Here is a 26,308-nt window from a genome sequence, read left to right as displayed (position 1 = left end):
TCGATAAAGATCAGTGGCTCTGTGGTTAGTGAACAGCCTGAATGACGATCTCTGGGTCACTCAGCCTGCATTGATTCCAACTCGCCACGATGTCAATGGCGCCCCATTGGCTGTGACGAAAGAAACCATGGAGACTCCGCGAAGTGCTAGGGCTGTACCCAGCGATGACTTTGCTGGTAAAGAGTGATGTGAGCAGGAGAACGTTGATGCTGTTGACAGGATTAGAACCAAAGCTCGGACCACTTCGTTACATCAGCAGACCCACTTAAACCTGCCTACGCTGGACAACACTCCCTTCGCTCCAGCAGAGACTTGTCCACGTCGCCGCGTCTGACGATGCTCACTCGGTGAACAGTAACGAATGTGGTGCGTGCTCCCAGGTCCCCAGCTGAACACAGAGTCAGTTTGACCCATTCTTGTCCCGATCATGAGGAAAGAACGCACAATCAGACGTATCCTCATTGCAGATTGTATACCAGAAGGAGCATGGCTCCTGGAACGCCTCGCCAAGTGATCAAAATGCTTGTTGCATAGCCTTATCTGAGGGTTGCCGCCCAATGATAACTGCATCGATCCTTCGCGGAGTACAGTCCGCCGCAACGTGGCCACCGAGATGTTATCGATTGGAGGACACGAGTCGATTGGCCAGGAACTCAGGGACTTCGTGCATGAGGCACAGTTTCGAGACGGCATTCGGAGGGACTTCGAGGTGCTGGAGCGCGCGGGCTACGAAAGTTTTGTGTTTTCTGGAAAAGATTGACGTGTTGCATTGAGGTGCTGTATGTGGTCGGGATGATTGATTGTTGACGAGACCAGGCAATGAGGAGAGTCGGTCGATAGGTTGGTCCAGCTTCCGCCCATGGTTCTGTGATATATCAAGCCTCGAGCCGATGGCATTGATGGTAAGCCTCTCGAGACGCCCTTCATTGTGAGTCGAATTATGTCAATTCGAACCATCGCTTTCTTTGGAGCAACAGGAGGTTGCGCAAACTCCTGCCTCTACAAAACCATCGAACAAGGAATGAACGCCATCGTCTTAGCTCGTTCGCCGGAGAAGTTGAAGGGCCAGCTCGAGGGACGGAAGACATCGAGGGAGGCTATTGAGCAGCGGCTTGAAATCGTGGAGGGCGACGTCAGAGATGTGAAAGCCGTTGGCAAAGTCCTGGAAAACAATGGCAGAGGTGTTGATATAGTCATCAGTGGCATTGGTGCGTTCCGTTCTCCCTTGAAGTCGTAGATGAAGTGCTGACAGCAATAGGTGGAGTCCCGACGCCACAATTCTCCTTGATGCGCCCTCTGACCATGACGGATCCAAACATCTGGGGCGATGCGATTGACTGTATCCTGTCGGTCATGGCACACTCGACACTGACGAAGCATCCATTGCTGGTAGTCATATCCGGAAATGGTGTTCGCAACGATGGCCCTCGTGACTATCCTCTAATGTTGACTCCACTTTATCGATGGCTGTTGACCGACATTTACGACGACAAGCGCCGCATGGAGGCGAGTCTGACGAAAACGAGACCGGCTGGGGGGTTCGTCATTGTCAGAGCAAGTCCTCTCACCGACGGTACAAGCAAAGGCCTGGAAGTGATCCAGAAAGGTACAATGCAGCAGCCAGTCCTGGGGTATAGCATTAGTCGAGATGATGTTGGCCTGTGGATCTTCGAGAACTTGGTGCGACAGCAAGAACCATCGGCCTTCCTGAACGATGAGATTTCCATTACTTACTAATTTCGTATGTACGACGCAATCTGATTCGTCTCGATGCTTGCTCTTGATGTCCATCGCTACGATTTTGGAGCTACGCTGTGTGTCCTCGGTATCTTCGTCTCGTACGCATTCGGGAACGACAACACTCTCTTGACGAAGTTTTGTCGACATGTCTCCGCGAGCTCTGATGAGGTGATCACAGAGTCTGACACGCTTCCCTCAAAGCCCACGCCGAGCTCTTGTTCGCCATTCGTCATTCCTTCGTTTGGCAAGGCGGGTTTGGTAATCCAAAACAGAATGCTGGCAGCGAGGAAGGCTAGATGAAAATGTCAGTCTTGCTGTTGGCTCAGAAACTGGCATTGCTGACCTTCGGCTTTACAAGTGAGATAGCATAGCCAACTTGGCTCGCCATTGAATAGCGTTAAGGAGACTTTGACTGCTACGTCCAAGAGCATGGTTATCGCGCATCCGATGGAAGTTCGAATCACGACTTTCCGAAGAGGCGATAGCAAGCCGCTGCCGTCCTGGTGGACCCGGAGTAGTGGCTGTAGGAATCGCAGGGTGAGGTAGAGTTGTGCTGCGGTCTCGACGGCAAGCATAGGCATCAATGTGAGTCTCCGCATGCCAATGATGCAGACTTCGGTGTCGAGAACGTAGGCTATGCGGCTGAAAGGAGTGTAAGTTAAGGGAGTATGAAAATTTTCGGGCAAGACTTACTACGCAATAGCGACGGCCGTGACCGTGACATAGGGAACAAAGATGCCGACGGTGCTCAGAATGTATTCTGGAGTTTCGTGTCTTGACTTGACGGGCCAGGTGATGATGTATGCTCTTTCGATAAGGAAAGCAAGCTCTGTAGCTTTAGCGATATTGTGAAGAATCACACCTAAGCTATGATTAGAACGGTTGTGCCGTCGATAGATAGGGCCAGGACTTACAGATGATCATCATAGAGTCGCAAAGTTCGGGTGTCAATGTTGCTCGTGTGTGTACCAGCATTGTGACTGTGGTGATGAAGATCATATCCGTCGCGTAGCACTATCCCTCCGTAGTCAGCAAATGCAACGAGCCTGACAGTGTTGCCACATACCAGTAAGCACAAGAAAGTCGCAACAGTCCATCTCGTTCCCTCCTTCGGCCATCTTGCTACGATGAATATTGCAATTGCAGGAAGAGCAATTAGCGAGATGAGTATGGACACAATGTCCCCAGGCAGGAGGAAGTGCAGTCGGACAGGGCTATCGTCAGGTATGATCGCCATTATGGATGGTGACCAACTATGTTCCGCTTAGAGTTCAACGCAATGCACGTCAAAGTGATGTCGCACGCTGGAATTGCCTTATACGTTGCATGATCGAGGCGATTGTTGCTTCTGTGATTGACCTTTTGGTGCCAACTTGTAGAAGGTGTAAGTTCGGTAGGTAGAAAGGGTAGCGTTTCCTGGCATTTGCCGCACCGATGAAATACCATTGAAAATGTCACCCCACTGGTTTGGTCTGTCCTGTCCAGAGGAATCTCTCAAGGTTGAGCAAAGTCTGTAGGAGGGAGCACGGCCACGACGACGGGGATCATTGGTGCTCGGCAAGCAAGACGGCAAGGTTCAAGCAACATGCAAGGCTCGCACTGTCGACACCTCAGCCCACGGGGTACCGAATGCGAGTATGTTCTTTCTTAAGCGCAGTGGTGCCGATCCGACGATCGAGTTTGCGAATAAAGTGTCCTTGTGCGCGTGTGTGTGCAGAGTGGGCGTGATATGAGTCCTTGGAGATCGGTGGTCGAGATGTGATGAATCTGGCCTGCCGAACATGTTGTGTTGTCTGCATAACATATACCACGTATGGATGAGGCCCAGACACGGCATGATGTTAACAAAAGGCGTGAGCCGTGTATATGGATCATATATCGCTGTGTCGGGCCATGTCTTCAGCAACAAGTGCACGAATTCGAGGGAGTGAAGTGAGAGACGGGGGAAGCACAATTCGTGTGGAGACTTTCACAACTTCGACTAAGGAAGGCCATTTTGACCGCGTTTCAGACATTCCGGAAAGAGTTAAGCGCCAATGCGCGGTTTCGGTGATCCGAGTGCCCGGCCCACTCCTCCTTAGCCCCGTGAATTCAGCGACAAGGACCGCCTCAACACCGACAGCATCGGGATGGAACAGCGATATCAACAGCAACAACAGAATGAACGGCCTCCACCCCGCAAGCGGAGACGGCCAGCCTTATCGTGCGTCCAGTGCCGCCAGCGGAAGATCCGCTGTGACAGGACGCAGCCTTGCAAAAACTGTTCCACTGCTTTGGTGCAGTGCTTGTACCAGCCTTTCGTCAACTCGCCCGTCGTGACTCGACTACCATCAGGCGAGCCAACGAGTGGTATCAGCGGCTCGGATGTCCAGTATCCGGCCTCTGTAGAACATGATTCTCGAGCCGCCGAAGGCTATGCGAGGCAAAGCAGTTATCCAATTATCTCGCAGCTTGAGGCTGCAGCGAAGGAGTCTTCCGATCCCAGCACCTCAAGCAAAAATGTAGGCACATCATCGCTTGGTGCTACTGGAAGCGGCCTTGACCTTCGATATCAGATCCTCAAGGAACGCCCTGCGGATCGTCCCCTGCAACCGGGATTAGAAGAGTCTGGATGGCACATCCTCAAGCAACAAGTTGGCCTGAAAGACTCTGACGTACCCCTGAACAAACATCGCCCTCCTCGATGGAGCGAGTGGCTTGGTACAGCACCCGAGGTAAGGATCGATGTTAATCGTCCACTGGCTCTTACTGACTCTCCCATAGTTCTCCACTATTTACTCATGCTACGCTGCAGCCGGTGGCGCTGATGTCTTTGCAAATTGGTTTCAAGATGCGGAAACAGCTCCTTTGATCCCCCGAATATCAGAGCTACTGCAACGAGCCAAAAATGTAGCTGTGAAGATCAAGTCTTCACGACCTAGCAGAGCATCCTTGCAAATCACAGCGGGAGACCTCACTCCGCCAGCTCGTGACGTGGCGGATGCCATGGTCGAGCTATATTTTCAATCATTTGAATCCACATACCGCATTCTCCACCGATCTAGCTTCCGCCATGAGTACGAGAAGTTCTGGGCATCGCCAGACGCCGCACCGGCCAACTTGCGTTTGAAGGTTCTTCTAGTGGTCGCAATTGGTGCAAGCATTCACGAGGATATCGACAAAGATCCGCAGTTCTACAATACAGCATTCCGATGGATATGTGCCGCTCAGGATTGGCTACTGGCGCCGTCCGAAAAAGCTCGTCTTGACATCACCGGCATCCAGATCCACTGTCTTACGTTCCTTGCGCGACAGATCTACTCACCAAGCGCAGATCTCGTGTGGATATCTGTCGGCAATATGGTTAACGCTGCTATACAGCTTGGCCTACATCGCGACCCGAAATATATCGCCGCAACATCACTGCTCGAGGCAGAGCTCCGCAGACGGTTGTGGGCGACCATAGTCGAGATGGAGATGCAGACATCGATGGATACTGCTATGACGGTTCGTGTACGCTTGGACGACTTCGACACTGAGCCGCCTTCCCACATCAACGACCACGAGATTGATGAGGAGACCAAAGAAATCAGACCACACCCTCGTGCCGAGTACACGGAGACTTCTCTGCAGCTGCTTCTTCTTGACACTAGGCCTATCAGACTCCAAATCCTTCAGTTGTTGAACGGACCGCACTCCAAGTTTCTCTATGCAGACGCTCTGGCCCTCAGCAAAGAGTTGACGAACGCACATCGGACGTTCAGCAAGTTCATACAGGACAACTCGCGGTCTGGCCTCACAGCGTTTCATCGCAACTTGGTCGACTATTGTGTTTGTCGATTTCTCATACCACTGCACGGTCCATTCGCCAGCAAAGCAAGAACAAATCCACTCTTTCACTACTCGCGCCGAGTCAGCGTCGACGCGGCCATGGCTATTGTGTCACCAGAGCCTTGTGAACCATACACCAGATTGATGACTCTCGGCGGCAACCTTCTCAGAGAGGGACTTCGTTGTGCCATCACTGCCATCAATCTTGAATTGGTCGTTCAAGCCGATTCCGATCGCCTTGATGGCACTCTACATCGTCCATCCCCCTTTACTGAAGTCTTGAAGAAAGCTGTCAAAGATATGATGGCATTGTCCGAAGAGCAGATCAAGAAACACGAAACGAACGTCAAGCTTCACACTCTACTCGCTTCGGTCTTAGCCATTGTTGATGCTGGATCAGACGCTTCAGTGAGGAAGCGTGTCGCGCAAGCAGCGATTGACAGCATGGAGCATTGCCTTGGCCTGCTTGAAAGTGTCGTCGAAACAATCCCAACGCCTACTTCATCATCAGTCTCTAGCGTCGACTTTGGACTCACAGACTGGGACCTGGATTGGAACATGGACATTCTGATGCCTGATATGGGCGGCTTCTGGGGATCAAAGAGTGGAGCACACTCGAATGGTTTGCTTCGGTGAATACGAAAGCCCGTTGGAGAAGACTAACGGCCGAAGCTGCTCGGTCGTAAGCTGCGGCCTCGCTCCTAAGCGGGCGTAGGCGCTCTCGCACACTCGACTGTGCCTCAAGCAAGGAACATAAATTGGAGCCTTTGGTCTGCAAAAATGTGGCTGCAGATACCTTTCATCATCAATCCGCCAACATTCTTCATCTCTTGAGTACGGTCTTCAAGTGTGGAGGCCCACCGAGCTTGCCACCTTCGCCAACCCTTACGACATTCACCACTACGACCACCAAGACATGCCACCACTCAAGATTCTCATCTCCGGCGGCGGGGTCGCAGGTACCGCGCTCGCTTTCTGGCTCTCAAAACTAGGCCATTCCATCACCGTCGTCGAACACTACTCCTCTCTCCGCACAACTGGACTCCAAATCGATCTACGAAGCCATGGCGTCGAGGTCCTTCGCCGCATGGGTCTGGAACCAGGTTTCCGCGAACGAAAAGCGCCTGAAGAAGGCATGCAGTTCATCGACGCTCAGGGACGGAACAGAGGATACTTTGGTGCGGCCACGAGCGGTGATGGAAACCAGGGAATCACGAGCGAGTATGAAATCATGAGAGGTGATCTTTGCCGACTCATCTATGATGCTACGCATGGAAAGGCAAAGTATGTGTTCGGGAGTTCAATCCAGAGTTACTGCGAAGTAGAGAAGGGTGTGGAGGTCGAGTTCAAGAACGGGCAGAAGGAGCGGTATGATCTCGTTGTGGGAGCCGATGGAGTGTGGTCCTCCCTGCGAAGAATGATGATGGGCGATGAAGCCGGCAAGAAAGCCTTCCACTTCAAGAACGAAACGAACGCATACCTCACCTACAAGCAACCGGTGGAGAAAGGCGAGCGCTACGTAGGACAGATGTACATCGGTACCGACAAGCGATCTCTCCTCATCCGCCGCCACAACCCCCAAGAACTCCAACTGTACCTCCTCCTCTCCCGCCCCGACGAAAGAATCGCCCGCGTCAAGCGCGGCGACATCGAAGAAGAAAAGAAAGCCTTCCAAGAAATCTACCAAGGCGCCGGCTGGAGAACCAACGAGCTCCTCGAAAAGATGATGACGTCCGAAGACTTCTACTGCGAACGTCTAGGCATCGTGAAGATGGACTCCTGGTGGCGCGGCCACGTAGCCCTCGTCGGCGACGCCGCCTACGGCCCAGGAGGCTCCGGCATGGGAACCACGACCGCCATGGTCGGCGCGTACATCCTCGCGGGCGAGATCGGCGTGCACTGCAAAGACGGCGATGTCGATGGCATTCAAGCGGCCCTCGCGGCCTACGATGCCCGGTTTCGACCTTTCATGACGAAACTCCATGCTGGGCTTGAGAGTGAGGGGCCCGGATGGTTGTTCCCGTCGAGTGCGTGGGGAATCGCGGTGTTTCATGTGATTGTGCAACTTTTTGCGACGTTGAGGTTGGATATGATTGCGAAGTATTTCATGTGGGAGACGCAGTATGGGTGGGACTTGCCGAAGTATGAGGGTTTGGAGGAGGCGTTAGAGAGGGAGAAGGAAAAGGGGAATTGATGGGATAAGGAGGATGATAAGATACCCATAACCATTGCCGAAAGGATCGGTTCGTTGACACTCTGCTCAGTTAGATAGATTGTATATATACTCGCAACCAGAAACACGTACTCTTTGAGCTCCCTTCTCGTGGTTCGATTCCTACTACGAAAAGATCTCCGTCCATACGGCCATACTTCTTTCCTTCGCCATCTTCTTTGGGAAGTGCTCTGGTCAAGCCACTATAAGATGATCCTCCCGGTGGCATGAAGCATTCGTCCATGTACTATAACCACTACGCCCTTCAAGCCTCGTGGGATTGAGTTCACACTGCTTCGGGCCCGTCGCTGCGAAATTGCCATTTCCGGCGAAAAGTCGATCCTGTGGTCAGCCTGGGCATATATATACCCTCACTCGGTCAATAGGACTGGCGGCAGAAATGGTATAAGACTCAAATTCATTGCATTTCCCATTTCATTCGATGATTGCGAGCACTTTCGTTCTCCCCACAGCCCATGTGGAATGTGGGTCAAAAAATCCGCCAGAACATCGGTCCGACTAGCACGACCCACAAACTCACAGCAACAAACCCACATGGTCCCAACAACCCAACTCCAACCTCACTTCATCATCTCTCCGACGAAGGACTCGATCCGGAACCCACAGACACCGGCGCCACGGTCGGCATAGCCTTCTCGCCGCCAAAATCCTCCTTGAGATATTCCGGATGGAACTCGACGTCGTCGTATTTGTGCCGCATGCCCGGGACGAAGCGGTAGAGGCCCCAGTACGGCGTGTTGATGGGGGATTCGCCCGTGAAGAGGAGTACGTCGTAGAGGAAGCCGCCGAAGGTGCAGCCGCAGAAGGGCGCGACCATGGGGATCCAGAAGTAGTAGCCGCCGGCTCGCCAGACGTCGGGGCCGTAGCCTAGGGCGTAGGACATGAGGCGGGGGCCGAAGTCTCGGGCGAGGTTGATTGCGTAACCTGTCTCCCACCCAAAACAGGCACCTATGCCGAAGATAATAAAGAATAAGGCTAGTGGAACGAGGTGTTTGGCGCCGAGGTTGTGGTCGTCTTTGATGGCGTAGATGAGGAACATGAGCAGGGTGCTGGCAATGAACTCGGAGAAGAACATGCCCGTTCGCGTCATGAACTCGGCTGGGTATGTGCAGAAGATGCCAGCAGTGGCGTTGGGGGAGTAGCCTGGTACCGTGCGGATGCCGGCGCCGCCTTCGAAGACGTCGATGGCGGATTTGTAGTTCATATACACGATGACGGAGGCGACCATGGCGCCGAGGGTTTGGGCGATTGCATATATGGGGAACTTATTCCAAGGGAACTTGCGGAAGACGCAGTTGGCGAAGGTTACGGCTGGGTTGATGTGGGCTCCTGAAATTCCGGAGGCATAGACGCCTAGCATGACACCAATGCCCTGGATGATGATCAGCAACGTGGAGAAGGAACTCTTGCTTGGATGAATGACTTACCCAGCCCCAGGATATTGACTGATAGTCACCCTTCTCGCCATTACTGAGGACGACCTGCGCTACGGATCCATCGCCAAACATAATCAGGATGAAGACGCCCATGAACTCGGACAGCGGCTCTCTGCAGTACCTCCGGATCTTGGACCATGCAAGACTGCCATTGGATTCCTACACATCTGTCAGAGGGCCGGAGTCTCATGAAGCTATGTGGACGGCATACCTTCTTCGCCTCTGCAGTCGCACTGCGGTTGATTGGGACACCGGCCTCTGCATACGCCGGCTCAGTAAGGACGGTGGAGTTGTCAGAGTCGTTCCGCCGATGCTCTCGATGTGTGATCCTCATGGTGTCCACTGGTGGTTGGAAGTCCAAACGTTTGTCGGCCAACACGTCGGAGTAGTCCCTCGGTTCCATATCTTATACAAGTCGCAGCACACCCTTTCGGGACCTGAGGAAGAACACAAAGACGGTCAAGTTGCACTTGCAGCACCTCACGACCTGTGAAGCTGTTGTGTATTGGGCTGTCGAGGTGGGACGAGAGGAGTCGATTAGATTGCTGGTACGATCGAATCCGTGTATCTCAAGGTTGTGCTTGATGAAACTCTGCTGACCAGGCTATGCAGGCGGTCTTATTGCTCTGCCGTTCGGACAGGTTCCGTCAGAGGTCTCGGTAGCCGCGGTGAGTGCAGCCATACAGTCAATCACAGCAGGGTACCGTAAGAAGGACATAAGCCTACCACCCTAGCTACAGATGCGGGATCGAAGGAATTCTCCTCTCACGCCACCAAGACCGGACGACCTTCGCTTCCAGTCGAAGGAGCTACACATTGGCCTTCCGTTTGCATGCCCTCAGCATCAGCTTCCATGATGGGGTGCAGCTGGGTGCGAGACCAGGCCTGAATTGGATTGGCCAGACGGCGATGCCGGAAGATTGGCAGAAGAAAGGATGAATCGCCGCATGCAGTCGTATTGCGGCTGCATTGCTAACGTAGGCCGGACTTCCTTTGAGTGGTACTCGGCACGGCTTTGTTCTTCGACGCCGATTCACGATTGTCCAACCCTCGACGAATTCAACCTCAGGCCAGGGTGTAGGAGTACACACGATCTATACACCAGGATGCCGATGGATTCGCGAACCGGGAGAGCGGAACGAGCGAACCGCTGTGTGAACTACTCCAAGACGTCGCAAAGGGTGTCGACGGTAGTGACAACCACAGCAGCTCTTCAAGATCCTCACCCCCGAAAGTCGGCTAGCAAAGCCAAGGTGGTGACGAGTTGGCTTTCACTGGTCCAGCGGCCTCGTGCCCCCAGACGAAGCGTCTGACTGTGCTATAGCCGCATCGCTTGGAAATACTGCTGATGAGTGAACGCCCCAAGTGCCGCGACAACCCCATGGCGCGATCCCCAGGTTCCCCGCAGAGACGCTACCGTCCTTCTGGGTGGCAAGTTGCTGGCGGCACAGTAGCGTCTGAGGCAGTCTTCGTCATCTTGGTAGGAAGAGCTGATGTCCAGCGGCAAGCGACGGCTCCGTTAAAACTCAAAGCGTTGAGCTGCAGACGTCGAGTCCGAAGCAAAGTACGAAGGTGAGTACTTTCTGCGCGCTGAAACCTAGTACCTGCATGTTAGAGAAGATACGCAAATAGGTGAGAATGGGTGGTCGTGTTTGATCGCAAGGATGGTGACAGTCTGGAACAGTCTGTCGATGTGATGGAGGACTGTTTGCAGTGCATGTTGCATTCCTGGGGGAACTCCACCTGCCCACGGGGAAAAGTGGACCCGCTCCACGTCGGATGCCGTTGCCGAGCGCGACCGCCGAACTCTTCAAATCGCGCACGGAGGAGACCCAACGCACGCGACCACAACATTCACTCGCGCACTCACTCACATCCAGCTCCGAGCGTACGGCGTCCATTGACCCAGCACCACGTCTAAGCCATCCGGCTTAATTGTTCTGTGGTTGCATTGTGCATCCCAGACGTCCACGTGTGCTGACATTCCAAGCACCTCAAAGCACGTGAGGAGGAGGGGAGAAGGATTGAGGGGAGGGCGAGGCAGGCTGACCGCGCCAACCCAGTCTTTGCCTTACGCAGTGCATGGTCCGATGCATCGCATGATCACATGGTGCGACGTAACGAGCTGCATCCAATTCTTCCGTTCAGAGAGCTGCCACGGGCTATCACATGCACCGAGAGCAAGACAGCTCTCTACTGCTGCAGCTCGGCCTTCGCAGACATGCCTCTCTCATAAACAAAGCGGGTCCGCATTGGGCACGCGGACGGTTTGGCACCCAACTTCTTTTCTTGCTGTTCAGCGTGCTCCTCTCCTCAGTCGAAGTATATCATATTCAGCAGCGAGACCTTCCAATTCTGCAAACATGGCTGCCACTTCAGACCAGGTGTTTGTGGGCAGCATTGACCAGGGAACTACGAGCTCGAGATTCCTCATCTTCGACAAAGCCGGCGAGCCCGTCGCGGTTCATCAGGAAGAATTCACTCAGATATACCCCAACCCAGGGTCAGTATAGGTCCGTACGAGAGAGCAGCTGATCCATCTGACAATCTAGCAGCTGGCACGAGCACGACCCGGACGAGATTGTCAAATCGGTCGAGAACTGCATAGAGGGCGCGGTCAAGATCTTTGAGGAGAAGGGCTTCTCGAAAGAGAGCATTAAGGCTGTGGGTATTACGAACCAGCGAGAGACGACGGTGGTTTGGGATGTCAAGAGTGGCGAGCCACTGCACAATGCCATTGTGTGGACGGATACCCGGACAGCTGCTTTGGCGAGAGAGCTGAAAGCTAGGCCGGACAGTGACAAGCTTACGGATATCTGCGGGTTGCCCATCTCCACCTACCCATCAGTCACCAAGCTGCTATGGTTGCTGAGGAACTCAGAGAAGGTGCGAAAGGCGTACGAGGCAGGCAATTTGGCCTTTGGAACCATCGATGCCTGGCTGATATACAAGCTCAACGGCGGTCCTTCAAAGGATGTCTTCGTTTCCGACCCGACGAATGCGAGCAGAACAATGTTCATGGATATCCACACGCTCAAGTACAGCGACAAAATGCTGGACTTCTTCTCATACGAATTCGACATTCGGAAGATCCACCTACCGGAGATTGTACGATCAGCCGACAAGAAGTCATTTGGACAACTGAGCTCCGGACCACTGAAAGACTTCCCAATCACTGGCTGCTTGGGAGATCAATCAGCTGCATTGGTAGGTCAGAAAGGGTTTGATCCAGGCTCGGCGAAGAACACATACGGCACTGGCTGCTTTTTGCTCTACAATGTTGGCGAGAAACCGGTCATCTCCACACACGGCTTGCTGGCAACGGTGGCGTACGACTTCGATGGTAAGCCTGTGTACGCCCTCGAAGGCAGTATTGCCGTTGCTGGATCGGGTGTGAAGTTCTTGATGCACAACCTGGGCTTCAGCCATGCATCACACAAGATCACCGAACTCGCCGAGACCGTGAAGGACAACGGTGGGTTGGTGTTCGTGACGGCGTTCAGTGGACTCTTTGCACCTTACTGGATTGATGATGCCCACGGAACGATGTGTAAGTTCTAGAATATCTTCGATTGTTACAATACTGATCTTGTAGTTGGAATAACACACCACACCGAACGAGGCCACATCGCCCGCGCAACATTGGAAGCCGTCTGTTTCCAGACTAAAGCTATTCTCGATGCGATGGAGAAGGACAGCGGACACAAGCTTAACGAACTCAAAGTCGACGGCGGAATGAGCAACTCGACGCTCTGTATGCAGACGCAAGCTGACCTCGTCGGCATCCCCATCGTACGGCCGAAGATGCGCGAGACGACGGCCTTGGGAGCGGCTATTGCAGCCGGCTTCGCAGCAGAAGTGTGGAAGAACTTTGATGAGCTGAAAGAAGTCAACACAGCCGGACAGACGGTGTTTGAGCCAAAGATGGAGGAAGCCGCCAGCAAGAAGATGTTCAAGAAGTGGGAGCGTGCAGTGACCATGTGCAAGGGCTGGCTTGCTGAGGAGGAGAGTGAGGAGGGCAATCCGGATGCTGGGGAGCTGAAGGAGAACGCGAAGAAAGAGCAAGAGGAAGCTTCGAAGCTTTGAAAGACGAAGTATGTAGATGATGGCCGATGCGGTCGGATACTTGTATGGGCGGTTGACGATACCCTGCAGTTGATCAGTAGGTAGGCTTGAATGCTCAGGCTTGATAGACTGACATGACTCAAGTCTCCGACGTACTTCCCGCGATAGAAAGAATCATTAGACGCGACGGCCACAAGTCATGGCGTAGCGTAGATTGCCACAGGAGTATCGCGGAATCCAGAGTTCAACCTCGACTTTCTCTGTGAAACCCGCTCCTTCCATTTTGGGAAATTTCTTGGCGTTTCGCCTCTTCAGTTTGAGAGCAAACAAGATACCTGAAAGTAGTCTTTCACTCGACAGAGACCTTCTCACACGAGGCATGCCATCTCGCGCTCAATGTCTCATCATCGATGGCTCAGAGTCTGCGCTTGCATACGGGAAAAGGTCGGTGTGGAAGAAGAAGCCAAAGCTCAAATTCCACTTCACTGCAAACAGAGCCCACACAAACGCAGCAGCACAGCCACATTTGCACATGCGTCCATTGTCGGCCTATCACAATACATCCACGTGATCCCCACTTGTCTTTACTTCCAAGCTCACTCTTCCCCTGACTTCTCATCCTCACCAACACCGACATCGACAACCATCAACCGCCCACCATGTCGCTGTACTACATCGACCCCGAAGTCCTGCAGCTCCCCTACGCCCCGGCCTCCACCCCCTTCAACGAGGCGCCCTGGTGCGACTACGACGACGACGTCCAGGTCCACTGCGGCCGCGCGCCGCACAACCTCTGCATCGAAATCAGCGCCACGCTGCTCAAGCACCACAGCCGGTACTTCAAGAACCTCATCGACGTACGTCCCCTTCTTTCTACCACTCCTCGCCTCCCTCACACAGAAAACTGACCGCCGTCATCCTCGAATCTCCAGGGCCCGGCCTTCAACGACTTCGTGCGCCTCCCCGGCGAGGACCCGCACATCTTCGCGCAGGTGCACTCGTTCCTCTCGCGCCGCATGTGGTTCGACCCGCCGTACAGCCGGCACGCGTGGAGGTTCATCTCCTTCGACAATATGGTGCAGATCTGGCTGATGGGCCACCGGCTCGGCATGCCGTTTGTGCAGAATGCCATTTCGGACCTGCTGGTTGAGAAGGTCAAGGAGGAGAAGGAGCTTGTACGTTCTCTTCAAATCCTCACCCTCACATGTAATCCATGCTAATTCACTTGCAGCCGGACACCTCGACCCTCGCCTTCGCCTGGTCAGGCACGCCCGCGGGCTCGCCCCTGCGCCGCCTCCTCGTCGCCCTCATCCGGCAGTGCTGGACCGGCGACCGCGACGAGTACTACTCGGACCTGTGGACCAACGACCTCGTCAACGGCATCGGCTCCGAAGAGGACCTCTACCCGCTCATGTGCAACCTGGTCAAGCTGGCGGGGACGGACGAGCGCACGCTGCGGGTCACGATGGCGACGTGGAAGAAGGTCAAGGCGTGTGAGTGGCATGTTCATGAGGAGTTTGTGAGTATTTTGTCCTTTTTCTTTCTTGACTTGCGGTTGCGGTTGTGGAGGATAGGGGTTTCTTGCTGATGCCAGTTACAGGTGAAATGCGAGGGTACCGACGAGGTTCGTCTGTCGGATCTTCGCATGGATTTCGACGAGTTGTGCACCACGCTGACTCGCCGCGCTGGGTACATCTACCTGAGGTAAGCTTTCTTTTGTTTTTGTTTTTCCTTACTTTCTTGCGGCGGCGGTGGAGCGGTGGACGAGCGGGCAGTGAGCAGAGCAGAGCAGAGCAGGGTTGGACAGCAGCGAAGGACATCATCTTCCTGGTTCTGGGGGAGGATCGCCTGGAGGAGGTAAAGTATGCATCGTTTGAAAGGTCTACTCACAGCATACAGGATCCCCGACGACCACGAGTTCGACTACTGAGAAGAGGTCCGTAAGTCCCCAAGATTCCACCCAACACTTCCACACGAATACACACTGACAAGCCCCATCTAGGCTTCCCTCGGACGGGCCATACCTTCGACTGCTGAATGAAGGACACGCAAGAGATGGCTAGACACTGGGTCGTCACTGGATGAAAGCATGCTGGTGTTTTGGATGAGAGACTTGTCGACTTTCACTTTTCTCTCTCTGGATCCTATCTTGGCTTGTTCTGGTTCGCCAGGATTAGCGATGAGGTTGCTTGGGTGTTGAACGCATCTGGGTTTGGGTTGAGATTCGTGAAGGCACATTGGGAAGGTCTCGCATCCGTTTCTAGGTACCACTACGCAATGCAGAGTGAGCATAACGCGCAGAATTGTGAAGAGTGCTGAGGTGATTGTCGTGGTGCCATTGATTGATTCCTTATATCTACTGGCCTGCCTACTCGAGGCTGCAGTTTGACGAACTGATGAATGCTCGATGGTAGCCATGCCCCCTGAAAACTCTTGCTCTGAATGCAAGCCACCATGCCGCTGCTTACTACCGGCTAATCCTTTCGCTGTCTGCTGTCTTCCTCGTCGACATGTAGAAGTGAAGCTCGGTAGTCGTCTGGGAAGCAAGCGATGGTGGCAATAGCTTCCACTGCTTCCGTGTCCCTCAGTTGAATCGCAGAGTCGCAGCCAGGTGACATGTCTCGACGGTGCCCGGAGGCGAACTCCTTGTGCTCGGTATGTTCTGGTCCGGAAGGAGGCGAAACGTGCCACTGCACTTTTGGTATGACGTCTGGACCAGGCTCCTCCAAGACATGAAACGGCCACCAGCTGATGGACTGCTGAGCGTTCGGCTGTCCAGTATCCATCGTTCGCGTGATGGAGCGAGCCCAAGAATCGTCCACCACTGGTCCAGATACATCGTAGAACCTGCACCAAAAGCTGATTGAAGTAGCTACTTGAGCCCCTCGCTGTCCACTCGACACCGGATTCCTGCCGCACTACAGCAACTCAGCGACGGGTTCCTGGACGTGGACTACTCTGGATTACTCCATTGTCCCCAAGAGTCGTGTAGGACCTGTATAATGTATGCTCATGATACCGTGCTCTTTCAATCAAAAGTCGTCACCTGAGTCCTTTCGCTTCTTTCCCTTCTTCTTGGGCTTCGCGTCCTCTGAATCACTTCCATTCTCCTTCTTGCTCTTCACCGGCGCATCTGGGACCTTGTCCACAATCTCGTTGAGAAAGTCGAACTTCTCATCCGCCTGCACCGCCTTCTTCAGATGCTGTTGCAATACGCGCTTGGGTCCTTTGGATGTGCCAGCAGTCGCGGGCCCCCGTGCTTGGTGTGCCGACGAGGAAATGAGCTTGATCATGAACAGCTCCAGCGCGCGACTAACGACGGTGGGCGTCACTTGAGCCACTTTTCCAATGTCTTCATCTGCCTGCATGATGCGCTTGATTCGAGCGACGGGGAAAGATGTGTTGAGTTGGCAGCCGAGTGTGGGATCTTCGTTGTTGACAGGCGGTGGAGGTGCGGCGCTTGCAGCAGAGACCATGCCGTTGCTCATGTCTGAAGGCTCCTGCTTCACTCTTCGCGATCGCTTTGCTGGCGCGTCGGGCATGTACTCGTCGTCCCCCTCCTCTGACTTGACCTGTCGCGGTGGCATGCCGGCGGCGGGTTGGTATTGTTGTTGGTAAGGTGGGTATTGTTGCGGGATCGAGGTCGGTTGGTATGCGCCGCCTCCGAAGCCGTTGGATGGGTACTGAGGCTGGAATCGCTGGTTTTGATTGAACTGGCCAAAATTTGAATTGGTGAAACGCGGCGAACCGAGGCCACTAAGATCGGAAATCTCAGGTGACCGGGGCGCATACGAGGACAGGTCGGGGCTTTGTGGGAAGGCGCCGTCCATATTAATCAAAGTCGGCGTTCAAATAGGCGTGGGGATTGATTACGGCAGTTCGGCAGGGTGGGTCTGAGCCAGCAGATTCGCCGGGTGGGTGAGTGGAATGCGGCGTGATTTAAGAGGGCGGGTTGTTGTCGTTTCCAAACATGCACTTGACAACCGCGAGCGAGGGAGGCTTGGCGGGAAATTTTGGCGGGGTGAGGCAGCTGCGAGCTGGGAGCTTTCACGAGCTTCCAGCAGCGAGCAGCGACTCGCCTTTTTATGCACCGACCCTCCTGACGCTGCCAACCAGCCGCACGTGACTGCAGCCTCTGTATCCGGTATAGCGCCGAAGTTTTCAGGCAGGGGCTACCCGCTCTTCAACCACTGAACGACTTCACTCTGTCCTTCAAGCAACCACACGGCGCCATCTGGCATTTCTTCTTCACCATCAAGCACTTTGCTCACACGTTGCGCGGCATGTCGCTCCATCTTCCTCGTCATCGCCCTCTCGACAACATCTCTTGCTCATCTCTTATCGCTGCAGCCTCACCAACGGCCGGCGTTATCGCAAACGACGAATCTCAACAATCTGCTCAAACACGTGCCTCCGACATTGCAAATTTGGCGAAGTTGTCCCTGCAAACAGGATGATGAAGTATATATGTGTCTAGCACGTAGATGACTGGAGATCCTTGAGTCTACGAAGATAACAATAATGGAGACTAGATTCGACAGTCCATCCCTTCTGCCGTGTGCAAGAGAATGTGAGCAGCAGCTCAGTCATTCCCTTTGTTACTCTTAGGAAGACCGAGAAGCTGCGAGGGTTTTCTTGACACACAGAGGATTGCTGGCCTCTTTCTCTTCCAAGGGAGGCCCCCATGGTAAGAATTTAATTGCTACCGCCTTGCCGACGTTTCCATGAGTATGTCGAGATGCTACTTCGCTACCAAACCAGCCAGGCGCTCCTTCGAGCTAGGACATCTTCGATTGTAGAGCACTTCAACATATGATGAAGATGAGTGGCTAGCCAGGGAAAAGAGATAATATTGTCAAGCTCGTAAGCCTGTTCCAGAGAGCGTGAATCAGAGTGATGTGTGTCTTCTTTCAACTCATTGCACAATTTGCAACTCCTTAGATCCGATAGTGTATCTCCGAATATGTGTAACTTCCCAAGACCACTCTGATGATGCCTCTCCTGCTTATGTGTTTTCCCTCATTGAACGCCCATGTTGCATTCAAACGTGCCATATGCAAAGAAAGACGTCCCTTCACAATCATATGCAAAAACGGAAGCTGCGTCATATCTGTGTCACAAGCTAGACACTCAACTGACCAATCAACGAGCTCCAAAACTGCGGGCACCAGCGGCTGTGCAAAATCGGAGCACAAGCATTTCAATAGAGTTCAGACCGGCCTCCTCAAGCATTTCCCATTTTCTTTTTGCGGCTTGCCACCGACCCAAGTTTCACGCGCCAGCGCCAACTGCACCCAGACGATAGAGGAGTACAATAATGGCCACACCGCAATTGGCCACGCTGCGACAGTGGCTCGAGGACAATGGTGGCCAGCTCCATGCAGGCATTGCCCTGGACAGCAGTCAGCAGGCCGGCGTCCACCTACGAGCTATCTTGGATCTGGCACCCGAGACGCGAATATGCACCGTCCCAAACGCCCTGGCGCTGTCTAGTCTCAATGCTCTGGTTGATGACGACTTCACCGTATTCCGCCATCGTGGCTTGCCAGTCGAGGGCATCGGGTACTTCTACCTCATGTATCAGTACATCCGGAAAGAACAGTCGTTTTGGAAGCCGTACCTTGACACCCTCCCCGGCCCGGACGTAGACCATGGCACGCCAGTGTGGTTCGATGAACCTGACACACAATGGCTGGCAGAGACAGACGTACTGCACACATCTCATGTCCGTCTTGAGAATTATCAAAACATCTACAACCAAGGCATAGCTGCGCTGCAAGGAGCAAACATCGATACAGAGCCATATACCTGGTGAGTCGGGCCTGTCATTCTATCACGGTAGGTGCGAGACCAATTTTGATTCTCTCTTCCAGGCATTTGTTCAAATGGGCCATCACCATGTACAGTTCTCGGTCTTTCTCCTCGCAAGCTTTGCGGCCCCAGGACAGCAAGTACTGGACGGCGTACAAGTACGACAACCATGGGCGAAGACAGACTGCTCTGTTGGATATGTCAAATGCGTCTGCCGAAGAGCTTGACTTTCCTGTGCTGTTTCCCGTAGCAGACATTCCCAATCACGGATACGATACGAAAGTACAATGGACGTTCGATTCGGGCCGCTTCAGTATCGACGTCAAGGATGGTATAAGCTTTGGAAGCGAAGTGTTCAACAATTACGGACCAAAAAGCAACGACGAACTCCTCCTCGGCTACGGTTTCTGCGTTCAGGACAATCCATTCGATAAGGTATTGCTACGACTGAGACCGCCTCCTGAAGACTTGCAACGAGACCTTCGAAACGTTCAAGCGGGCTACTTCACATCAGACGGAGAGTGGAACAGCGAAAAAGCAACGTTCGCCTTGCAGAAGCTAGAAAGCAAGCCAGGCGCAGAGCATGAAGTACTCAATCGCCTCCCAGACCCATTGCTGGAACTCATGATCTACATGCTGCGTCAAGAACGTGGCCTCCCATTCAAATTCGTGGAGAATCCTCTAGACTTCATCATGGGCAGCAACGGCGCCGGCCTCCAATACCGCCCTCACATCGCCCGACTCATAGTAGAGTCCACCCTCCCGAAACTCACCCGCCTCAACTCAACAACACCCACCGAACCACCGCAAAACCTCAAACAACACTACGCCCAAATCTACCGCGGCAGCCAACTCTCCATCCTCCAATCCGTCACCGGCGCCCTGAGAGACTACCTCCGCTCGCTCGTCAAATGGGACAAACCCCCCATCGCCGGCCCCAACGCGACCCCCATGATCGTCACAATGGAAGGCCTCTCCGCGCTACTCGCCACGCGGAACCAGCAACACTCCATCGACTTCATCGCGGGCATCGAAGCCAACGCCGGCTCGCGCGACCTCGACATCCTCCGCGACGCCGGCTGGGAAGACGACATGTTCGTCCTCCTCCTCTGCTTCGTCTACTCGTGCTGCGAATTCGACGCCGACTCCTACCCGGAGTACCTCCTCCACCCGAGCGAGGGCAGGTCGTACGAGGAGTTGGAGTATACCCAGGACGAGCTGGAGCAGGCCGCGAGCGCGATGGAGATTGTGTCGACGGCGAGGGAGGCGTGTCCGGGGAGTTTCTGGGCGGATCGGAGGTGGAGCGCGAAGTTCGTGGCTGGCTTGGGGGGACGCGTGTTTCGGTATGAGTGTTTTACGATGATGTTGCCGACGAGTAGTGAGGGTGGGGATGCGAGGTTGGTGATTTATCTGTATCCTAAGGCGGCGTGAGGAGGGTATCACTTACTGTAACTGTACAATATGCGGGAACATGTACTATAGGAAAAGACTGTAACAGAGGCATCTGTATCTATCTATCTATACATTTCCGAAGTCAGAATAATCTCACCCAAACCATCCTCACCATCCTCTCCCTCACCTCCTTCTCCACCTCCCTATCCAACGCCCTCCACGACACCGCTTTCTTCCAACTCTCCCTCCAAGCTTGAAAATCCTCCACAGAATAAATGCACGAACTCGCTCCCGCCTCATCCTCCTCCAGCGCTAAGTGCTCCATCATAGCGTCCAACTTCGGCTCCCGAACACACAGCTCCTTCAAGACCGGGAACCCTTTCTCAAGGGAAGGCTTCGCTTTGCTGAAGCGGAAATTTGAGATGCGGATGTCGAGATTCGCGAGGCTGGGAAGGGCGCTGGCGTTGAGGAGGGCTTTGGAGAGGGAGGATGTGGTAGATTTATCGATTACGAGGTGCGTTATGCTGTCGAGGTGGGAGGTGTTCATGGTGAGGACGCGCAGCCATGCGGCGTCTGTGATGCGGATGCGGTGGGTGGAGAGGAAGATTGGGAGGGTTTCGTGGTGGATTTGTTTGGTTGTGAGGAGGAGGGAGAGGTTTTGGTTTTCGTGTGGCCTTGGTTGACTCTTGCTGCTGGCGGTGGCATCTTCGGATCGTAGCGTGATGGTGCCTCTTGGGATCATTTTCTTCCTTGAGTTAGCTGCTGAACTTCGTGATAGGTTAGCAACATTATCGTATATGGCATTTCGAAGCTCGGGGGGGAGGTCAAGGAAGGTGGTCGGCTTCACGTCGACACTGGCAGGCGTCATGTCCGCACAAGGATAATTTGAAGATGGACTGGATGAAGACCTGCATGGCGAATGGACATGGATTCTGCTTGACTATGTCGAAGATGCCTCGCATGTTGTTGCTTGGCCGGAATGGGACGGTCGGCTGTATGACCAGTCCCGAACTAGAGGGTCGCGGCATTCCGAATGTCCGCAGCCCATCATTCGCGCGAACGCGAATACGTTTGTCCAAGTGAGGGAATTTGGTCGCGTATGTCCTCTCTTGAGGTGTCGACATTTCCATACGCACAGCAAGTGCCTCGTGTCATGCAGATATGGCCATCGGTGTGAGACATTTTCGGTGCCTGCTGGTCGTAACGACGATTTGGCTTCGACGGTCGGACAAATTGTTTTTGTGCATTTCACACTTGCCACATGTCGTTGAGTTCGACGGTCAACAAGACTCTTTTCTGAGACATGTCGATAAGCAGTGTGTCAGGTTGCGACCTCGCGCGAGGCCACAACTAGAAGAATGCCCTTCTCCCAGAGGCCAGTTCCAGCAGCACCGTCTTCGGGCGTGTGCTTGTCACATTCTCTTGCCGTGAGAGCCCATAGCAAAGCAGCTCTTGTATCTTCATGATATCGGATAGAGTCGGTCGATAGCCATCGGTCGCGGTGGCATTCTTTTGCACCAAACTCCCGCGCATCCCATCTCCTGCACGGCCGGTCCCCCGTCTTGTTTGCATGCGTCGAACTTTGATTTCAGTGCTTCCCACCACCACGCATCAATTCAACAGGCAGATCCATCCCGACCCTCCTCGCCGTCAACCGCACCCTCTCTTCCTCGGTCATGTTCATGCCCGGGTTATACCGCTCCAACAGCGTCGTGTATATCCTCTGCGAGACGAGGTAACGAAGGTACTGTTCGCCCTCTTCCAGCCTTCGCTCTGCCGGTTTCTTGATCTGCTCGGCCAGAGATGCGGATTCTTCGTTGCTGTCGTGGGAAAAGTCGCTGCGGATGTGCCTATGAAGAGGAGATGGGTTCGCGAGGATTGAGGGCGTTCGGGCTGGTAGTTCGCGGAGGAAGCGGCGATAGAGGGAGCGGGCCTGGACGGCGTGAGAGGCCATGATGGAATCTGATTATGAAGGGGACGAGGTAGTGTAGTGTTGCTGATGAGAGAAGAGTACATTATCTTCGGCCGATTTGATGATGTGAACTCCTGATCCAATCATATGCAGCCGGATCCCAGTCCGTGAGCACCGACGACCAGAGTGAACAGCAACTGTCACGTCCTGCTCGGTCCTTCAATATTCGACATTCATGTCTTTTTCTTTGTTTTGAAATGAGGGACACCACAACGGAGTCGAGATGCTCTGAGATGATTTACAATGCCTGGAGAGATCGTATGCTGCCATCGGCCGCCGCAAATTGGCTGTTGGGCCCATGGGAATGCCTCTCTTGAACGCGCCGACACAGATCAGCTGTGATATGATCAAACCACGCCTCTGGCCATTGTCCTGCAGACATGACTGAACGCTATGCCTCCTAGCAAAGTCGGCCGAGTGTCGCTCCAGTCTACAAACCATACGCCGGGATCCTGGTCAACTTGCGCCGCGGCCAACGACCTTGCCCAATAGACCTACTGATATGCGGCTGTAGATAGCCGATAGGCGGCGATGTATATGTTGAGGAAGGTGTTCTCATATCTGGCTCTCGCTTTTGCTTCTCCTTTCCGAACAAGGTAGCAGATCTTTCGAGAACACAGCACATACTTCACCATGCCTCATCGACTCTCTGATCCGGTCGCCATCGACACTGAGAAGCAATATGGCGACTTCCGAGATCAACTCTACAAGGACGGCTACGCAGTCGTCAAGGGTGTCATGGCTCCAGAGCGAGCAGCACACTACGTCGAGGAGATGACCAAATGGCTAGAGAAATTCCCACTCGGTTTCGATCGCAACGATCCAAAGACTTGGACTGAGGACAAGTTGCCCGCTCACATGAAGGGAGGAATGTATCATGGCTATGCAGTTTCCCATGAGAAGTTTGTCTGGGATGCTAGACTGTCAGTGGGTATCTAAATCTCACACCGAACACAAGCTGAATTCGTTTCAGTGAACCGGGCGTGTTGGCCGCATTCGAGAAGATATGGGGCACCAACGAACTCCTTGCCTCGTTCGACGGCATCAACTACACTCTGCAGCTTCCGGAAGGTCAACGCAAGCCTTCTACTCCATGGCCACACGTTGATCAATCGCCTCATCTGCTCGGCCTGCAATGCATCCAGGGCATCATCAACTTCGCTCCCAATGGTCCAAATGACGGCGGCCTGGTTGTTCTCAAAAGATCTCAAGCTTTGAACGATACCTACTTCAAAACCCATAGCAAGGACAAGAAAGCCAAATGGGGCACTGTCCCAGACGATTGGCATGGCTTCGATCCCGAGGAGGTCGACTGGTATAAAGAGCGCGGCGCAGAGGAAGTCAAGGTGTGCGCAGACCCAGGAGACCTGATCGTGTGGGATTCTCGGACTGTCCACTGGAATGTTCTGCCACAGAGCGAACAGACGAGCATCGGCACGTCTTTGCTGTCCACAACTGTGGCCAGACGGCTCTGTTTAGTACCAATCCCATGCAGCAGGTCCCGTTCGGCTCGTAACTCGGACTTGCTAGATCGGTCAAAGTGCATCCCGATCCTCACCATGTGTCAGCCACAAAACTCAAAAGCAATCTGTGAAGGCCTTGGCTTGATGCTGGCTCCTTTTGCAAGCAAAAACTGCCCTTAGTAGAACGAAAGGTTCCAGAAAACTTCTCAACGCTTGCTGACTTGCACATTTTGAAGACAGTTGCTGGAAACGATAATGATAGGCGGGTCCCAAGACACCAAAGCGTTTTGAAACACGATGAACACGTACGGACGCGTCCCCTTATGTGCGAAAGCGAACTCCTGAACCAAGCAAAGCAATTGCTATACACATCAATGCAAAGACGATGTCGTCATGTAAAACTCAAATATATACAACAGTGACATTTATGCAGCGCACGAGCAGGAGGAAAAATGGACCATTCGGAGTAATACCCGGATGCTTACTCGTCCCGTGCGAAGAACAATCTGGACTGCAATGGTCGCTTGCATGTTCGTCAGCTTGTCAGCTGGGCCCCTCGCCCCTCGCCTGCATTCCTGCTCGCTTCTCGCAAGTCATACGAGATACGAAGCAGATTGAGAGCAGCTCTTTGCCCTTCAGTGAGACGGCCTGATCTGGCCGAGGCGTTAGGGGCGGCTAATAGACCGTGCAAAGACGTTGATCCACTCAACGTGCAGAGAGCCACGACCTCGTCAACACGCCTGCATGTCCCACGGGGGCCCCGCCTCGTTTTGGGTATTCAGTGCGCTTGTTGTTTGATGGTTTGGAGACTCTGGTTCAGTCAGAGATGACTTGGTGTTGTTGTCGTTGTCGTCGTGATTCTTGCTTCTGTTTCTTTGCAGGCTCTTCGGGATCATGTTGACCGCGCGCAACCTTTGCTTCTTTCTCGGGGCGTTGGTGGTCGTGGTCGTCTTCTACTCATCGACGTCTTTGCCATCATCGACTGCTGTGCCTGCTGCAAAGCAGCCTTATACATTCCCTTCGACGCCCGCACAAGATGAGCAGAAGCAACAGACTGGTGGTCAACTACCTGAGGACTTCGGCCTGCCGACAGACACTGGGACTCCTTACAGCGCCAATCCACTGCCCGTCGCTGGCGATGCACCGCCGGAGGTACCTGCAGCAGAACCTGCAGCGCCAATACAAAGTCATGGGGAATTCAATGAAATGAAGTTTAGTTTCCAAGATGACCTGAAATTTGCAAATCCTGACTGGGACGTCCATCACCTGAAGAAGTACAAACCTCACAACTACGAAGGTGCCGGCCGGCCAACCATTGCGACATACCTGTCGACCAGAAATGGCACGCTACACGATCCGTACTTCCAGGCCGCTCAACAACTCGTCTATCGCGTTCTCTGGGATCCCCGGTCCAGGTCGAAGAAGTATCCGCTGACAGTCTTTGTCGCACCTTTCATCGAGCAGGAAAAGCGCGACATCCTCACGGCAGCTGGGGCCATAGTCAAGGAACTCGAGCTTGTCGACTGGCAGCCGACGGTGGACATCTGGGGTCGGTGGAAGGATCTGTTCTCGAAATTGAACATCTGGGGTGAAACCGAGTTCAGCCGCGTGCTCTTCCTCGATCTCGACGCCTTCCCTGTGCAGAACATCGACGACATCTTCGACCTAGCCGAGCGACAGAAGTGCAGGAAAGAGCTGTTGCCGGTGGAGGACGAGGCACGCGTTGGTGAGCTGTGCGACTACGTCTTCGCAGGAACCGAGATTTCCGATTCGAAGGAAATCAACGTCGGCGTGATGGTCCTGGAGCCGAACAAGGCGATGCAACAGCGACTGTTGCGAGAGGCCAAGCACACCGAGAACTTCGACAACGGCATGGCGGAGCAGGCGTTCCTGAATTACGTCTTTGGGCAGAACAGCGCTTTCCCCACGCAGCTCCTCGATCGCGAGTGGAATGGTTTCTTTCCCCAGGAAGAGGAGGAAGGATATCTCAAGATAATACACGAGAAGTTGTGGTCGATGAATGATCATTGGGCCCAGAATTACTTTTCGGATACATGGAGGGAGATGTTGTTAATGTACGAGGGGAAGGAATTCCTCAGTCGAAGAAGATGGGATGGAGAGAGGGAGTTTGAATGATCGATATGTAAGGGTACGATACAACTGGGTATACAGGACATGATGTGATGTTGACCCCCGGTTCTTTAGAGTTGTGTTCTTGCTTTGAACGAGCGAGAGCTTCTTTTCGCTCACGAGACCACTCGTGAACGAGGGAAAGTGAAACCGAGGCTCGTGAAAGCTTAATCAAAGCCTTAACTCGGACTTGATTAAGCTTGCTCTGTGCAACGGTGGAGATAAACCTCCCATCTTCCCTGTCATCCTCGTTTCT

The 26,308-nt window shown here is 53.7% G+C and overlaps 14 protein-coding genes across 14 annotated transcripts; 8 read left to right on the top strand and 6 right to left on the bottom strand.

The window, feature by feature from the left end:
- Positions 1-940: 940 nt before the first annotated feature.
- On the top strand, positions 941-1,737 carry M409DRAFT_26326 (uncharacterized protein; the record flags this gene model as incomplete). Its single annotated transcript, XM_033808061.1, has 2 exons — positions 941-1,208; positions 1,259-1,737. 2 exons carry the CDS (start codon positions 941-943, stop codon positions 1,735-1,737), a joined length of 747 nt encoding a protein of 248 aa, XP_033664173.1.
- A 56-nt stretch (positions 1,738-1,793) lies between these two features.
- M409DRAFT_26325 (uncharacterized protein) lies at positions 1,794-2,977 on the bottom strand (the record flags this gene model as incomplete). Its single annotated transcript, XM_033808060.1, has 5 exons — positions 1,794-2,032; positions 2,084-2,382; positions 2,434-2,602; positions 2,655-2,754; positions 2,807-2,977. 5 exons carry the CDS (start codon positions 2,975-2,977, stop codon positions 1,794-1,796), a joined length of 978 nt encoding a protein of 325 aa, XP_033664172.1.
- An 892-nt stretch (positions 2,978-3,869) lies between these two features.
- Positions 3,870-6,186, top strand: M409DRAFT_68572 (uncharacterized protein; the record flags this gene model as incomplete). The annotated part of the gene is made up of 2 exons (XM_033817899.1): positions 3,870-4,454; positions 4,504-6,186. The coding sequence occupies 2 exons, from the start codon at positions 3,870-3,872 to the stop codon at positions 6,184-6,186; spliced, it is 2,268 nt and encodes a 755-aa protein (XP_033664171.1).
- A 280-nt stretch (positions 6,187-6,466) lies between these two features.
- M409DRAFT_26323 (uncharacterized protein) lies at positions 6,467-7,744 on the top strand (the record flags this gene model as incomplete). Its single annotated transcript, XM_033808059.1, has 1 exon — positions 6,467-7,744. One exon carries the CDS (start codon positions 6,467-6,469, stop codon positions 7,742-7,744), a length of 1,278 nt encoding a protein of 425 aa, XP_033664170.1.
- Positions 7,745-8,351: 607 nt separating this feature from the next.
- M409DRAFT_68571 (uncharacterized protein) lies at positions 8,352-9,622 on the bottom strand (the record flags this gene model as incomplete). Its single annotated transcript, XM_033817898.1, has 3 exons — positions 8,352-9,155; positions 9,211-9,378; positions 9,431-9,622. 3 exons carry the CDS (start codon positions 9,620-9,622, stop codon positions 8,352-8,354), a joined length of 1,164 nt encoding a protein of 387 aa, XP_033664169.1.
- A 1,960-nt stretch (positions 9,623-11,582) lies between these two features.
- M409DRAFT_68570 (uncharacterized protein) lies at positions 11,583-13,305 on the top strand (the record flags this gene model as incomplete). Its single annotated transcript, XM_033817897.1, has 3 exons — positions 11,583-11,722; positions 11,775-12,769; positions 12,815-13,305. 3 exons carry the CDS (start codon positions 11,583-11,585, stop codon positions 13,303-13,305), a joined length of 1,626 nt encoding a protein of 541 aa, XP_033664168.1.
- Positions 13,306-13,943: 638 nt separating this feature from the next.
- Positions 13,944-15,214, top strand: M409DRAFT_57570 (uncharacterized protein; the record flags this gene model as incomplete). Its single annotated transcript, XM_033813669.1, has 5 exons — positions 13,944-14,141; positions 14,217-14,459; positions 14,516-14,803; positions 14,885-14,988; positions 15,184-15,214. 5 exons carry the CDS (start codon positions 13,944-13,946, stop codon positions 15,212-15,214), a joined length of 864 nt encoding a protein of 287 aa, XP_033664167.1.
- Positions 15,215-15,758: 544 nt separating this feature from the next.
- Positions 15,759-16,070, bottom strand: M409DRAFT_26320 (uncharacterized protein; the record flags this gene model as incomplete). Its single annotated transcript, XM_033808058.1, has 1 exon — positions 15,759-16,070. One exon carries the CDS (start codon positions 16,068-16,070, stop codon positions 15,759-15,761), a length of 312 nt encoding a protein of 103 aa, XP_033664166.1.
- Positions 16,071-16,415: 345 nt separating this feature from the next.
- On the bottom strand, positions 16,416-16,679 carry M409DRAFT_31671 (uncharacterized protein; the record flags this gene model as incomplete). The annotated part of the gene is made up of 1 exon (XM_033810239.1): positions 16,416-16,679. A coding segment is annotated over one exon (264 nt), but the record flags the coding sequence as incomplete, so codon positions are not given.
- Positions 16,680-18,601: 1,922 nt separating this feature from the next.
- Positions 18,602-20,526, top strand: M409DRAFT_68568 (uncharacterized protein; the record flags this gene model as incomplete). The annotated part of the gene is made up of 2 exons (XM_033817896.1): positions 18,602-19,095; positions 19,158-20,526. 2 exons carry the CDS (start codon positions 18,602-18,604, stop codon positions 20,524-20,526), a joined length of 1,863 nt encoding a protein of 620 aa, XP_033664164.1.
- Positions 20,527-20,629: 103 nt separating this feature from the next.
- Positions 20,630-21,355, bottom strand: M409DRAFT_26317 (uncharacterized protein; the record flags this gene model as incomplete). The annotated part of the gene is made up of 1 exon (XM_033808057.1): positions 20,630-21,355. The coding sequence occupies one exon, from the start codon at positions 21,353-21,355 to the stop codon at positions 20,630-20,632; it is 726 nt and encodes a 241-aa protein (XP_033664163.1).
- Positions 21,356-22,075: 720 nt separating this feature from the next.
- On the bottom strand, positions 22,076-22,441 carry M409DRAFT_57566 (uncharacterized protein; the record flags this gene model as incomplete). Its single annotated transcript, XM_033813668.1, has 1 exon — positions 22,076-22,441. One exon carries the CDS (start codon positions 22,439-22,441, stop codon positions 22,076-22,078), a length of 366 nt encoding a protein of 121 aa, XP_033664162.1.
- A 651-nt stretch (positions 22,442-23,092) lies between these two features.
- Positions 23,093-24,102, top strand: M409DRAFT_57565 (uncharacterized protein; the record flags this gene model as incomplete). Its single annotated transcript, XM_033813667.1, has 2 exons — positions 23,093-23,382; positions 23,433-24,102. 2 exons carry the CDS (start codon positions 23,093-23,095, stop codon positions 24,100-24,102), a joined length of 960 nt encoding a protein of 319 aa, XP_033664161.1.
- A 714-nt stretch (positions 24,103-24,816) lies between these two features.
- M409DRAFT_68566 (glycosyltransferase family 8 protein) lies at positions 24,817-26,058 on the top strand (the record flags this gene model as incomplete). The annotated part of the gene is made up of 1 exon (XM_033817895.1): positions 24,817-26,058. The coding sequence occupies one exon, from the start codon at positions 24,817-24,819 to the stop codon at positions 26,056-26,058; it is 1,242 nt and encodes a 413-aa protein (XP_033664160.1).
- Positions 26,059-26,308: the final 250 nt, after the last annotated feature.

The sequence above is a fragment of the Zasmidium cellare genome (genome assembly GCF_010093935.1).
Source record: "Zasmidium cellare ATCC 36951 unplaced genomic scaffold M409scaffold_31, whole genome shotgun sequence".
NCBI classification, from domain to species: Eukaryota; Fungi; Ascomycota; class Dothideomycetes; order Mycosphaerellales; family Mycosphaerellaceae; genus Zasmidium; species Zasmidium cellare.
The sequence above is the reverse complement of the archived record's forward strand: the minus strand, read 5'-3'. Positions and strand labels throughout refer to the sequence as shown.